This window comes from Mobula hypostoma, chromosome 11 (genome assembly GCF_963921235.1).
Source record: "Mobula hypostoma chromosome 11, sMobHyp1.1, whole genome shotgun sequence".
In the NCBI taxonomy this organism is placed as follows: domain Eukaryota; kingdom Metazoa; phylum Chordata; class Chondrichthyes; order Myliobatiformes; family Myliobatidae; genus Mobula; species Mobula hypostoma.
In genome coordinates this window covers 104,174,828-104,189,798 of record NC_086107.1, presented here as the reverse complement: position 1 = coordinate 104,189,798, position 14,971 = coordinate 104,174,828, and the positions used below count along the sequence as shown (strand labels likewise).

General features: G+C 44.2%; 1 protein-coding gene across 1 annotated transcript in view; it reads left to right on the top strand.

Annotated features, from left to right (window-relative positions):
* The window catches only part of LOC134354050 (branched-chain-amino-acid aminotransferase, cytosolic-like), a 40,664-nt gene that overhangs the window by 16,556 nt on the left and 9,137 nt on the right, over positions 1 to 14,971 (top strand). The window contains exons 3-9 of the mRNA XM_063062760.1: positions 2,282 to 2,482; positions 4,348 to 4,458; positions 4,947 to 5,066; positions 6,147 to 6,310; positions 8,801 to 8,943; positions 9,543 to 9,628; positions 11,721 to 11,861. Of these exons, the coding sequence (XP_062918830.1) occupies positions 2,282 to 2,482; positions 4,348 to 4,458; positions 4,947 to 5,066; positions 6,147 to 6,310; positions 8,801 to 8,943; positions 9,543 to 9,628; positions 11,721 to 11,861 (966 nt within the window). The remainder of the gene's footprint in view (positions 1 to 2,281; positions 2,483 to 4,347; positions 4,459 to 4,946; positions 5,067 to 6,146; positions 6,311 to 8,800; positions 8,944 to 9,542; positions 9,629 to 11,720; positions 11,862 to 14,971) is intronic.

Here is a 14,971-nt window from a genome sequence, read left to right as displayed (position 1 = left end):
GCAGTGTCTTTACAAGATGGGTGACCCCAGCCATTATCAATACCCTTTAGAGATTGTCTGCCTGGCGTCAGTGATCGCATAGCCAGATGCTCATACAACTTGTTCCCATGGCTTCATGTGACCCTGATTGGGGCGGGGGGGGGGGTGGTTGGTGCTACACATTGCCCAAGGGTGACCTGCAGGCTAGCAGGGGGAAGGAGTGCATTACCCCTCCTTTTGTAGAGATGTATCTCCACCCCACCACCCAAAATTAACTTGTAGGAAGGTAAAAAAAGCAGCATAAGTTAATGAAAGAATGTTTATAGTGTCCATAATAAGGTGGACAAAGAGATAGAGGAGGTAATGTGGAGAACGTTAATACAAAAGCAATACAACAGAACAGAATAAGTACGTTGTCTCACTTCACACATAGGATGGGGATAATATGATTATAAAATCACTGAGGATGGATGCAGAACAGATAAAGGAGGTTCTGACTCAGTTGGGGAGCTAAGGTTGGTTTGAGTGCCTGGCAGTCAGAGTCCAATTGAGAAAGAATGGAAGAAAACAGGAATACCTTTCTCACCTTTGGTGGCTGGTCACAGGTCCATAGGGGGAGGCAGCAAATCAGGCAGGAACGATTTGTATAGCTAGAAACCTGTGGGAAGAAGCAAAGACCAGGACGCCAATTTCATAGTTGCTTCATACTGGGAAGGAGTGAATGGGAAGAATTTTCGGAGTTATTTATGGGAGTGCAGAAGGAGGTTAGTAGAAAAATGAAAACATTTCAGAGAGGATGATGGTTCATACTGTCATTTACAAAATAATAGGCAGATCTCATTGAAATCTATCAAATATTGAAAGCCCTGGATAGCGTGGACTTGGTGACGAGGGCACAATCTCAGGATACAAGGACATCCTTTTAGAACAGGGATGAGGAGGAATTTCATTAGCCAGAAGGTGTTGAATTTGTGGAATTCATTGCCACAGACAGCTGTGGATCCAAAGTCATTGGGTATACAATGGACTCTGGTTAATTGAGGAACATCGGGACCAGTACGTTTTGGCCCAATTAAACAGTTGCCCCAATTACACGAAGTTTTATGCAAATAGTTTAAATTGTTGAACTTATAAAAAAGACAAAGTACCATTTACCTGAGTAACAAATTATGTAGTTAAATGAAATACAGTACATATTAAAACACTTAACAGTACCTCTACAATACTGTAGTTCCTAATAGTCATCGATGGAGCAATTCATCCAGTGTACATGGCTGCATTCTTTTGATTGACTGTAAATAAACAAGATCAGCGCAGACACCAAGCATAGATAATGGATTGCCTTCAGACAATGTTTTTGATGATTGCATCCTTCGAACCTTCATCTTCATTTTGAATGTAATATTCAAGATGATTGTTGATACCTCAAATTATTTGTAGTTTCTAACTTGTTGATGTTGTGAAATGGTTTTGTTTTAACTCCCAGCCGTTTCTGGCATCTTTAAGCCTGAATGCTTGAAACCGCAGTGAGCAAAACAGTTCTGAATTGTCTTACTGCTTATTTCTCACTAACTATCAGTGACAAAAATCTCTGCTTTTTGGTCATAAAACACACACAACTGATACTATTTAAAAAGCTGTTCAGTCTAAGGACAGTTTAGTGTTTAACGGCCACACAAGAGAATGCAACTGACACTTGTTTGAAGCTTTGGCAACAGTCTCCTGTCCCAATTAAGTGGCACAATGTACCAAGTAAACAAAAGGAATCCTGGCTATTTTCTTGATTAGTTTTTGTTCTTTAAGAGTTTTCCCAAGTAAGCATCTGCCCTGACTACTGATGGCCCAATTAACCAGAATCCACTGTATTTAAAGCAGAGGTTGATAAGTTCTTGATTAGCAATGGTGTCAAAGGTTACAGGAGAAGGCGGGAGAATGGGGTTGAGGGGGACAATAGATCAGCCATGATAGAATGGCGGTGCAGACTCTGGGCCAAACGGTCACATTTCTGCTCCTATGTTCTATGCTCTAAAATAGGGTGTGAAACAGGATGGAGCAGAAAATGCTTACCAAATGAATATACAAAACCCAAGCACTGAGATACTGAGAATATAAACAGAAAATGGTAGTCATATTCAGCAGGTTGGGCAGTGTCACTGTTCCAGCTCGATGACTGTTCATCAGCAGAGGAAAGGGCACCCCAGGAAGTCACGCAGGGTTAGTCCTACATTAGTCATTATGACGTGCGGTTGCCTTGTCTTCAGAAACACATCACTCAGACTCCTTGTCTCTCTGCTTCAAACAGGCCGCTGATTTGCAGATTGAACTCACTAAACAGCCCAAGGAGAAGCCTGACAGCAACAAACTGGTGTTTGGCAAGTCGTTCACAGACCACATGTTAACGGTGGAATGGGACGCAGAGAATGGCTGGGGCAAACCCCACATTAAACCTCTGCAGAACCTGTCATTTCACCCGGCATCTTCGGCTCTGCATTATTCTATAGAGGTAACCAATTTCTAAAGACAAAGCAAGTTTTTCATTGTACTTGACTTAGATGATCTAAGAAGTGCTCCTTTTAAACATCAGGCACCACTGTTGAATGACTCTGTAACCGTGAACTTCATCAGTCTTGGGTAATGAACAGGGAGACTGAGGAACAATTCTTCACTCAGAGGTTGTTTACAATGTGGAATTTGAACATTCGGAGTGAGTTTAAGGAGAGGATGATGTAATGGGGCAGTCATGGGTGGCAGCACATTGGCATTGCAGGTACTACTGCCACCTCACGGTCTCCGTCACCTGGCTACGATCCTCACCAGCTGTGTGCACGTTCACCCTGAACCTGGATTTCCTCCTTGTTACTCCCGTTTCCTTCCGCTTCCCAAAGACATTCCAGTTGTAAGGTTAGTTGGCTACCGTTAATGACCCCTGGTGAGGGTGGCTGGTGGGAGATCTGGGGAGTGTTAATGGGAATGTGCAAAGAATAGGTGGTTGTTGTTCCTTTCCGCGCCCTGTGGTGCATCGGGCGGCATTTCTGCCGTTTCCTTGGCATTTGACTTTCTTTTTACCAGGCCAAGTAGTTAGCTCGATGTTTAACCCAGCACAGATGGAAAGCGTGAAAGGGACTGGCTGGATTGAAACTCGGGACCTGAAGTCCGGCACTGATAGCACTATACCACCGGCCAGCTGGAAGAATAGGTTACAGGGATGTAAATGGGGCGTTTTTGTTGGGATTGCTTTAAAAGTTGACTTAAACTCGATGGACTGCATGGACTCCTATGTTGTAAGAAAACATGTAAAATATAAATTTGAAAATGAGGGTATGGTGACAGGATGAGATGGAAATTTGGAGGAGTCTTCTGTGTAGCATCATGAACTACTTGGGCTGAGTATCTGTGCTAGAAATTCTATGTAACAGAAGGAGCAAGGACATAAATATTTTATTTAAAAGGTGACTGTGCTACCTCTATCAGTGTTCTTGCTTGGATGTGGCTAAAGACACGGTGAATGTATCAGATTCCAAAGTACAGAAACAACTGCATTATTGGCCGATTTTTTCTGGTGTTATCCTCCAGGAGGACTGCAAACTTGTCATTGGGCTTGGAGGCTTACTCACCTAAGTGGCCTGGAGAGCTATGTTGTCTGGAGTCAGGGCCTTGTGCTTTAACTCTTGCTAGGGTCACCCATGCCAAACAGCTCAGAGGGTAGAGGCCAGGTTAAGAGTGGTCCACCAGCCCTCCAGGTTTGGGGCTGACAATCCTGACTGGTCGGAACAAAATTGTTCTGGAAACAGCTTTGAAGAAGCCTTCTACACCTGAGTGTGACAGTATTCCTGAGTCTCCACCTGGGACTTGCATGGTAGTGAAAACCGAGAGGAAGCTACTGACACGATGAAGGAAGCCCTGAACACCGCCAGAGATGGAGGACCTTCATTGCTGCCCCAAACACACTGGGGCAATGGGCAGTGAGTAAGTACTTCTGGTGTTTTTACCAGCACCAGGTTTGTATTTGAAATTAATAGATGACAGTATAGACTCCAATGGAATTTGTGTGAATTCTCTGAGACTTTGTTTTGTTGATTATGCCAGATGCGTTGTCCATTAATCCTGATGAAGTTATTGTATAATATTAGTTGAAAATTTGGCACCAGACCCACTGTTACCTTGTGAACCTTTGTACGTGAATATCAAATGCCTGACGTCAGTTCGATTCAACCTATTAGTCAAATCCCATTTAGGATGTTGATGCTGGTGGAAGGGGTGCGGAGGATGAAAATTATAGCGGATGAAACTGTCTCTTTGCCCTTGAATGTGTGGGACAATTTGAAGTCAAATGTGTTTCTTTTCTTCCCCTCCTGTTTTCACCGACAGCTGTTTGAAGGTATGAAGGCTTTCCGTGGCGTGGACAACAAGATTCGCATGTTCCGACCGGACTTGAACATGGTGCGGATGCACCGGTCAGCGATCAGAACTTGCCTGCCTGTACGTAGCACGCTTGATTACATTCTCTGCTGAATGCATGAAAGAGAGCTAAAGGAAAGCTCGGAATGCTTTATTTGTTAAATTGCCAAATGTGGACAGCCACTTTCCAGCATTCCACGCTAGGGCTTGCAAATATTCAATGCAATGCCCAGGGATGTCACTATTTGAATAGAACATTAAAATTTCTTGTTTGGTATTTCAAGCCAAATCCAACGTGGATCAACTACACAAGCTCCATTGTGACAGTGCCTATTAATTCTAATCTCAGATACTTTATCTGAATATGGTAATATTGCTACCCTACTTTTGAACTTCCATTCCTAGCACACTGCATCTTTTTAACCTCTTTGATCCTGCTTGCTTGGTGTTGGTAATGTTACAATTGTACATGTTATTGCAATGCAACACCCTTTCTGCATGCTACCCTTTGGAAATTGAAATCTTCTCTACCAGAGCTTCCAAGGACTATGCCTATCTGTATTTATTAGGAATTTGACAAGGGGGAGCTGTTGGAATGTATTCGGAAACTTATCGAAGTTGACAGAGAATGGGTTCCATATTCTGATGCAGCAAGTCTCTATATCCGACCCACCTTCGTTGGCACAGAGGTAAGAGACCTTTGTTATGCTGGTTAATGCTGTGAGTTTTAACAGACTGGCCTGACAGAGTTGTAGAAGTTGAAGAATAAAACATAGAAAAAAAATGCACTTTTTGGGTACATCTTCAGTCCTTGCCCATGTTCTTCAACATGATCAGCCTTATGGAATGTGAATCTGGAGCTGCTTGTTATATGAAATAAAGCCAAATTGTTATTTTCCAGTGCTGTGATTTACACACCTTCATAAAACGATTGCTGCCCACTGTTTCTTTGTGTAAAACTTATTCCCTTTGATTTTACCTCATATGCTTTCAATATCAACCTTAACCATGTGTTCCTTTGTTACTGATAGACTCACTGTGATCCCATTTTCCACACTTCTCTAACCATCTTCTGACTCCAATGGTTAATCTGATCTAGTTACCCCTCTGCCCCTCTCTATTACCCCTGTCACTGCACTGTAAACAGTTTAAAACATTTTATTCCATATCCGTACTTTAACCTCTAACTTTATTCTTTAGTCTTATCATTTTATTTTAGAATGCCGGTTTAGCTGGTGATGCCCACATCCCATAAATGAATTTTTAGAAGATTATTTTATTAGAGATACAGGCCTTTCTGGCACAATAATCCCACGCTCCCCAATTACACCCACGTGACCATTTAACTTGCTAACCCGCACATTTTTGGAATGTGGGAGGAAACCAGAGCACCCAGAGGAAACCTATGCAGAGAGAACGTGCAAACTCCTTACAGACAGTGGCGGGAATCAAACTTGGGTCGCTGGCACTGTAATTACGTGACTCTTACCGCTATGCACCATGCTTCCCCTGCAAGGTATTGTTGAATATCGTTGCATTTTGTGGTATGACCTACACAGACCAACAGACACAGCAAATTCCTGATACACGTAACTATATACGGTGAACAAATTTGATCCTTCTATGCAGCACAACTGCTAAGTCTTCATACCTCGATATCATCCTGCTCTTGATTTTCTTCATTTGGCTTCTCAGCAAGCTGCACAAGTTAAATATTTCATAAGAAGGGAGCACACTTTCATCATCGCGCGTTTCTTATCTCTCCGCAGCCTTCACTTGGGGTGGCTCGAGCCAATCATGCCTTGCTCTTCGTTATCATTGGGCCCGTTGGACCCTACTTTGCTACTGGAAGCTTCAACCCTGTCTCATTGCTCGCTGACCCCCAGTTTGTGCGTGCTTGGAAAGGAGGTGTGGGCGACTGCAAGTTGGGAGGGTAAGTGAGCTCAAGCGAATGAAGTAGACACGTAGATACGAGTGGTAAAAATATAATTTAATGGAGAGAATCATTTGGCCGTAGAGACCAGGAATTCCAGACTTGGAAACCCCTGGCGCTGAGTTGCGGAGACCAGGATCTCCCAACTTTGGGCTGTGCGGACAAGGAGTTCACAGCACTGGGCTTGTGGAGACCAGGAGTTCCCAGCATTGGCTAAAGCAGTGGTCCCCAACCACCGGGCCGCAAGGTATGCGCTACCGGGCCGCGAGGAAACGATATGATTTGGCGATATGAAACGATATGAGTCAGCTGCACCTTTCCTCATTCCCTGTCACGCACTGTTGAACTTGAACGCACGCGAGGTCATTACCCACGCGTCATCCATATCAGCGCGGGAAGAAGATCAACTCCTCGAGCTTGCAAATGACGGCGGGCTGAAACGTATGTTTGACATAACATCTCTGCCGGCATTCTGGATCAAGGTCAAGACTAAATATCCTGAGATAGCCACGAAAGCACTGAAAACGTTGCTTCCATTTCCAACATATCTCTGCAATGAATGCAACGAAAACTAAATTGCAGAATAGACTGGACGTAAGGAACCCCCTTCGAGTATCGCTGTCTCCCATCACCCCTCGATGGGACTGTCTTGTTGCAGGGAAACAAGCCCAGGGCTCCCACTGATTCAGCGATATTGGTGTGTTGCAATGATTTTATATGTTCATACGGGGAAAATATGTGTTGTGTGTTTAATATCCAAACGTTACTTAAAATGTTATGATGCTATTGACTTATCACTATATTCATGCGAGGAAAATATGCGCTGTGTTTTTAATATTAAATTTGTTAGATAAAACCTTTTAGAAACGAAATTGAGTGTATTAGCCAGTTATAAGTGACTTATAGTTGACTTATCACCTATATTCCGGTTGTGATTAACACTCCACCCCACCCCCCAGGGTTGCCAACTGTCCCATATTAGCCAGGACATGGGGCTAAATTGGTTTGTCCCATACGAGACTGTCCTTGTCCCGTATTTCCCCTGCTAAGGTAGAGCGTTCCTATGAAACCTTACGTGCCGAAATGGTGTAAAGCGAAGCAGCAGTAACCATTAATTTATATGGGAAAAATTTTTGAGCATTCCCAGACCCAAAAAATAACCTACCAAATCATACCAAGTAACACATAAAACCTAAAATAACAGTAATATAGTAAAAGCAGGAATGATATGATAAACACACAGCCTATATAAAGTAGATATTAATGTATGTACAGTGTAGTTTCACTGAACAGAATCGCCAAAAACGATTTGTAGAAAAAAATCGGCACGTACGCGCCATGCATACGCACACAGGTGCCGGCGCAAGGCTTCGTGGTCATGGTAGTCTTTCTTGGGGTAAACACAATGTATTTGACTGCTACTCTTGTCCATTGGCAACCCTCCAACCCTCCCCCCCCCCCCCCCCCCCCGGTTAGCCGGTCCACAAGAATATTGTCAATAATAAACCGGTCTGCAGTGCAAAAAAGGTTGGGGACCCCTGGGCTAAAGGGTCGTGGACTTCCCAGCAGTGGGCCACAGCGACAAGGAGTGCCCAGCACTGTTCACGGCTCCTATCAGCCACGGACTCAGGAGGGTGAACGTTAGCATGGTCTCCTGTTGCTGATTGTTAATGCATTCTGCTGTGGACTAATAATCTTTTTGTTGCAACATACCGGACTTGTGTGTGGACAACGAGTAGGAAATCTGTGTCAGTAGGATCATACTCCAAAGAACTGTTGGTGCTGGGAGGAGGTTAAAATTCAACCAGCCCTACTTTTATATCCAGTTACCAACTTGGAAAGTGTAAAGAGTTTAAATGTTAAAGATTAGCTTTATTTGCTTTATTTGCTTTATTAGCTTTATTTCATCAAAACATACAGTGAAATAAATCATTTTGTGTCAGTGACCGACACAGTGTGAGGATTGTTCTGGGAGCAGCCTGTGGGTGTTGCCGTGCTTCCAGCACCAACATAATATGCCCAGACTCACTAACTCTACCCTAACCCTAAGTCTTTGGAATGTGGAAGGAGAACAGAGCACCCAGAGGAAACCGAATGATCATGGGGAGAACGTACAAACTTCTTACAGACAGTGATGGGAATCGAACCCTGATCACTGGCACTGTAGAACAATTGCAGTAACCACTGTGCTACCGTGCCACGCCGTGTATTCACAACCTTTCAAACCAGTTCTATTGCTCCTAGCACAGAGCGTAGCAGCCTCCTTGTAGGCCAGAGTTTTGTTGGGACAGACTGACATGATGAAGCGAGGCAATTCTAACATCTTAACTTTAATTAAAATGCTCAGGCTTGGACTATTCCAGCTTGGAATACCCTAGTGAAAGGCCCTCGCCACGCGGAATGATGTGCAAGGTGAACGCACGTGCAAAACCATCAGGTTATGTTACACAATATCTGACAGAATTCTCCTCTCGCTTCCTCACTGCCCAGTAATTACGGCCCCACAGTTTATGTACAGTACGAAGCTCTGAAGCATGGCTGCCAGCAGGTGCTGTGGCTCTACGGAGACAAGCATGAGATCACAGAGGTGGGGACCATGAACATCTTCATCTACTGGAAGAACGAGCAGGGTGGTACGTATCACGGGCAACACCAATGCCACACCCAGCTCATTGGCATCAATACAGTATCAGGTCCAAATCACCCACAAGACTCAAGGCTGCCCTTTTATAATTTCATATGTGTGTGTGTGTGTGTGTGTGTGTGTATATACACACTTCTCCCCTTCTCCCTGTCTCTTGCTTTTGCTCTCACTCTCTCCCTCTGCCTCTTGCTTGACCTGCCTACCTGTCCTCCATAGTAAGGCCAGACCATTTTGCCCAACTTTCTCAGACTACATGCCTTTTCAGCTACATCTGTTGACGATGGGTTGTGGATTTTAAGTGTGTTAGTGACAGGGAATTCGCAAACTTTCAACGCATTTCTTCAGTCATGATGAAGGGTCTTGTCCCAAAATGGTGACCGTTTGTTCCTCTCCATAGATGCTGCCTGACCTGCTGGGTTCCTCCAGCATTTTGTCTGTGATACTCTCGATTTCCAGCACTTGCAAAATCCCCTGAGCTCCCAAACCTTTAATCCCTGTTCAGAAGATGCTTGGGGAGGACTGCCTAGCTCGAAATGCTGATGTTTACATGTTGATGCTTTTTGAATAGTTTTACATTTTCTTCTTTAGAACTGGAATTGCTCACTCCTCCACTTGATGGGACGATCCTTCCGGGTGTCACTAGGCAGAGCTTGCTGGATCTGGCTCGACAATGGGTACGATGGCATTTCATCAATAAATCTTCATGTGCTTCTTCGCTGACTCTTAGACACTCTCACTCGCTTCTGCATTGGGTGGGATTCCTTTAATGATAGACTATCACTCTTCCACATGAGCTAGTTCTGTGTGGTTCTGCTTGGAGCTTGACAGACTGGGTATGGGGTGCTGCTGCCAGTTGGATTCAAGCTGCTAGTCGCAAGTTGGAAGAATCAATTTCTAATCAGCGTGTTTTAGATATTATTTCTGGTCAGGCATCACCAGTCAGTCCAGAAAGCAAGCTTTGTATCCACTGTGATTTCCTGCCTGATGTCTGATTCAGCAATTGTGCGGTGCCCGAGTCATATAACCATATAACAATTACAGCACGGAAAAAGGCCATCTTGGCCCTTCTAGTCCGTGCCGAACTCTTACCCTATCCGATTCATAAGTCATAAGAGGGAGATCACTTGTGTGTACTGAAAGCCTGATTGTGCACTAGGTGTCATATTAGATACCAGTTGTATTGAGACCACAGTACATAGGAGCAGACCTCCAAGAGGACCACAACCTCGTCATGGGGTTTGGCGGCTTGCGTGCTTCAGTGACCCGGAGAGCTATGTTGGCTGGAGTTGGGGCTTTATGCTTTGGCTCTTGGTAGGGTGACCCACACCAAACAGGTCAAAGGTCAGAGGCCAGACTAAGAGTGGTCCACCGGTCCTCCAGGTTTGGGGATTCAGCTCAAGGTTGACAACCCTGACTGGTCAAACAAAATTGTTATGGAAACATCAATGAAGAATCCTACATCTGAGTGTGACGGTATTCCTGAGTCTCCACCAGAGACTACGACTGACAGTAGTGAAAACTGACGTGATGAAGGAAACCCTGAGCACCACCAGAGGTGGAGGACCGTCATTGCTGCCCTAAACACCAGCAGTATAATGGGCAGTAAGTCCATGGGAGCAGAATTAGGCCAATTGACCCATCCAGTCTGCTCCACCATTCCATCATGGCTGATTTATTATCCCTCTCAACCTCATTCCCCTGTCTTCTCCAAAGTTTTGCACTGGGTGCAGTGGTGCACACTGGTGTTAAGTTGTGATCTGGGCCTCATGTTACACACTAGTGCTGTTAGCTCATGGGCACCACCCACTGTCTGATAAACATTTCAGTGAGGCATTGTGTGCGGCTGTAACTTGACAAACCGGGTTATTTTGTTGGGAATATCAATGAACAGCACCAGCTTTGCAAAAAATAGACATTTTCAAAATAGAAGTTACTGACTTTACGCCAATGTATCACACTGACTGAACAGTGTCATTACCATTCGAAAATTATACCTGTTGAACATTTCATTTCTTATCCAGGGAGATGGGAGATGAAAATCCTCCTCCTCTCCCTCCATCTGCTCTCTGTAGATGATGGGATGGCATTAATTCCTTTTCAAAGATAGGAACCTTTAGCTTTAGTTGTGGACATTGGAGATGCTGTGAGCCCTACTTAACCTGACACAGTGCTCATAAAAATTGCTGGTGGACGCAGCAGGGACAGTGCTGGTGGTTTTTTGGATGAGGAAGCTAAAACAGTGATACAAGGCCATGAGACTATAAGACATGGGTGTAGAATTAGGTTATTCAGCCCATCAAATCTGCTCCATCATTCCGTCATGACTCATTTATTGTCCCTCTTAACCCCTTCACCCTGTAACCTTTGATCCCCTTACTAATCAAGGACTATCAACGTCTGCTTTAAACAGGGGTTCCCAATCGTTTTTATCCCTACCATTATCCGAGGGGTCCACGGACGCTAGATTGGGAACCCCTTGGCTTTAAATATACCCAATGAATTGGCCTGTACAGTCATTCAAATCATGAATTTGCCACCCTCTAGCTAAAGAAATTCCTCCTCATCTCTGTTCTAAAGGGAAAGTACTTCTATTCTCAGGCTCTGCCATCTGGTCCTAGACTGCCCCACCATAGGAACCATCCTCTCCAGTTCCACTAGTAAGGTGTGGAATTCTGTGATTACCGTTGCCCTGATAGAGGGGGATACGTGCAGATTAACAAGCAGTCATCAGGCAGTTCTGCTTTATTAACAACTGTATATTTCCAGGGTGAGTTTAAAGTTTCGGAGCGAGGGATGACAATGAATGAGCTGGTCAAAGGACTGCAGGAGAATCGAATAAAGGAAATTTTCGGTTCCGGTACAGCCTGCGTTGTGTGTCCAGTCAGTCGAATCCTTTATCTGGGCCAGGTGAGTGTAGCTGATGAGTCATATTCTCTGAACTTACCGTGGTTTTTGCAGACATCATTACAAGTAGCAGGTTGCAAGGGAGAGCAGGAAACTGAACCTCCGACCGATACTCCACACAGGCTGTATTTCAGTAGGATTCAATGCTGTGGGAGGTGATGAATATCCTAAATACACAACGATATCTTAAGCCAAATGTGGACGTGAGCAAGGGCAGGCTGCCCTGACATTAATCCCAACAGAAGTATACTTTGTGATAATGTTTCATTAATCTACTCCCCTGGTGTGGGCTGTCACTGAACCTAACACTCTCTTCCGTCAACGTCCTGATCCCTTATGATAAACCCACAGTATCATTGTACGTTCCCCCCCCCCAACTTAAATGGTTTATACGTACTAACGTCACATTTCCGTGTAGTTGGAAATTGCTGTAAGGAGTTTTATGCCATAAGATATACAAGCAGAATTAGACCATTCAGCCCATCAAGTCTGTTCTGCTATTTGATCTTGGCTGATTTATTATCCCTTTCAATTCCATTCTCCTTCCTTCTCCCTACAACCTTGATGCTTTTACAAATTAATAGTCTATCAACCTTAGCTTTAAATATACCCAGTGACTTGGCCTCCACAGCTGACAGTGGCAATAATTTCCACAGATTCACCACCCTCTGGCAAAAGAAATTCCTCATCTCTATTCTAAAGAGGCATCCTTCTTTTCTGAGGTTAGAAACATAGAAAACCTACAGCACAATACAGGCCCTTTGGCCCACAATGCTGTGCTAAACATGAACTTACCAGAAATGACCTCTGTTTACCCATAGCCTCTATTTTTCTAAGCTCTACGTATCTATCCAGGAGTCTCTTAAAAGACCCTATCGTATCCGCCTCCACCACCATCGCTGGCAGCCCATTCCACGCCCTCACCACTCTCTGCGTAAAAAAAACTTACCCCTGACATCTCCTCTGTACCTACTTCCAAGCACCTTAAAACTGTGCCCTCTCGTGTTAGCCATTTCAGCCCTAGAAAAAGTCTCTGACTATCCACACGGTCAATGCCTCTCATCGTCTTATACATATCAGGTCACTTCTCATCCTCCGTCACTGCAAGGAGAAAAGGCCAAGTTTACTCAACCTATTCTCATAAGGCATGCTCCCCAAAACAGGCAACATCCTTGTAAATCTCCTCGGCACCCGTTCTGTAGTTTCCACATCTTTCCTGTAATGAGGTGAGGTTGTACCCTCTGGTCCTAGACTTCCCCACGATTGGAAACGTCCTCTCCAAGTCCACTCTGTTCAGGATTTTTAATATTCACTAAGTTTCAATGAGATTCCACCCCCATTATTCTAAACTCCAGTGAGTACAAGCCGAGAACTATCAAACACTCCTCATACAATAACCCTTTCAATCCAGGGATCATTCTTGTAAACATGCTCTGAACCCTCTGCAATACCAACACTTAACTTGCTTAGATTAGGTGGCCCAAAACTGCTCACAATACTCTAAGTACAGTCTGACCGTCCCCAGCTGAGGGTGCTAAATAGTGTTCTGTGTGTGTCCAGAGTTCTTATGCAAGTGGCTGCGCTTTAAATGTGAGTTTGATGAGTGATTGCAAAATACTGAATGGTCGATGTCATCACAAACTATCTGAGATTCCTTTTGCGTGAATGTACAGTGGTACCTCCAGTAGAGATCGTCAAATTGTAAACTTCTCTCAGTGTAACAAGGCAGAGTACTGCTTTGTTACACTGAGAGAACAAAGTGCTCTCTGTTCAAAGTGCTCAAAGCACTGAGAGAACCAGTGCTGGCACAGCTGAGGTTAGCTACTATCGATGGAGAGACTTTATGCTTTTCCTGCTGGACGATTTTCTGTGTTCCATTACTTCGGACTTGCTTCGTGCCTCACTGAGGCTGTCTACAAGAAGGGTCAGAGCCGTCTCTATTTCCTGAGGAGACTGAGGTCCTTTAACATCTGCCGGACGATGCTGAGGATGTTCTACAAGTCTGTGGTAGCCAATGCGATCATGTTTGCTGTTGTGTGCTGGGGCAGCAGGCTGAGGGTAGCAGACACCAACAGAATCAACAAACTCATTCGTAAGGCCAGTGATGTGGGGATGGAACTGGACTCTCTGACGGTGGTGTCTGAAAAGAGGATGCTGTCTAAGTTGCATGCCATCTTGGACAATGTCTCCCATCCACTACATAATGTACTGGTTGGGCACAGGAGTACATTCAGCCAGAGACTCATTCCACCGAGATGCAACACAGAGCGTCATAGGAAGCCATTCCTGCCTGTGGCCATCAAACTTTACAACTCCTCCCTTGGAGGGTCAGACACCCTGAGCCAATAGGCTGGTCCTGGACTTATTAACTGGCATAATTTACATATTACTATTTAACTATTTATGGTTTTATTACTATTTATTATTTATGGTGCAACTGTAACGAAAACCAATTTCCCCCGGGATCAATAAAGTATGACTATGACTATGCTCTGACTTTCTGTGTTTGTGTTCCTGGTTCTTTCTCCCGCTAGTCGTTTCTTCCTTTCCCTCCTGCTCATTCCATCCTATCTGCCTGTCTCTTCTTTGTGTTTCTTATCTGTGAGCATTGGACACTACAGCACAGTACAGGCTCTTCGACCTTTAACCTTAACCTACTCCAAGATCAATTTAATCCTTCATTCCTACATAACTCTCCATTCTTTCGATCATTGATGTGCCTATCTAAGAGTTTCTTAAATGCCCCTAATGTGCGTATCTGCCTTTACCACCATCCTATGATTGATAAGAAAGGAAGCAATGGAGGCAGTGAAAGTTTATTTTTATTTTTATTTTTATTATCAAGTATGTATGTGTCACCATCTACAAACCTGAGATTCATTTACTAGCGGGCATTCACAGTAAATACAATGAAAGACCACCCCAACAGGACAGACAGACAACCAATGTGCCAAAGACAACTAGCTTTGCAAATACAGGAAGGAAGAAAGAATGAATGAATAAATAAATAAAGAAAGAAACAACTAAGCAGGCAATAATTATCAAGAACATGAGATGAAGAGTCCTTGAAAGTGACTCCATAGGTTCTGGGAAGAGTTCAGTGCTGGGAGGTG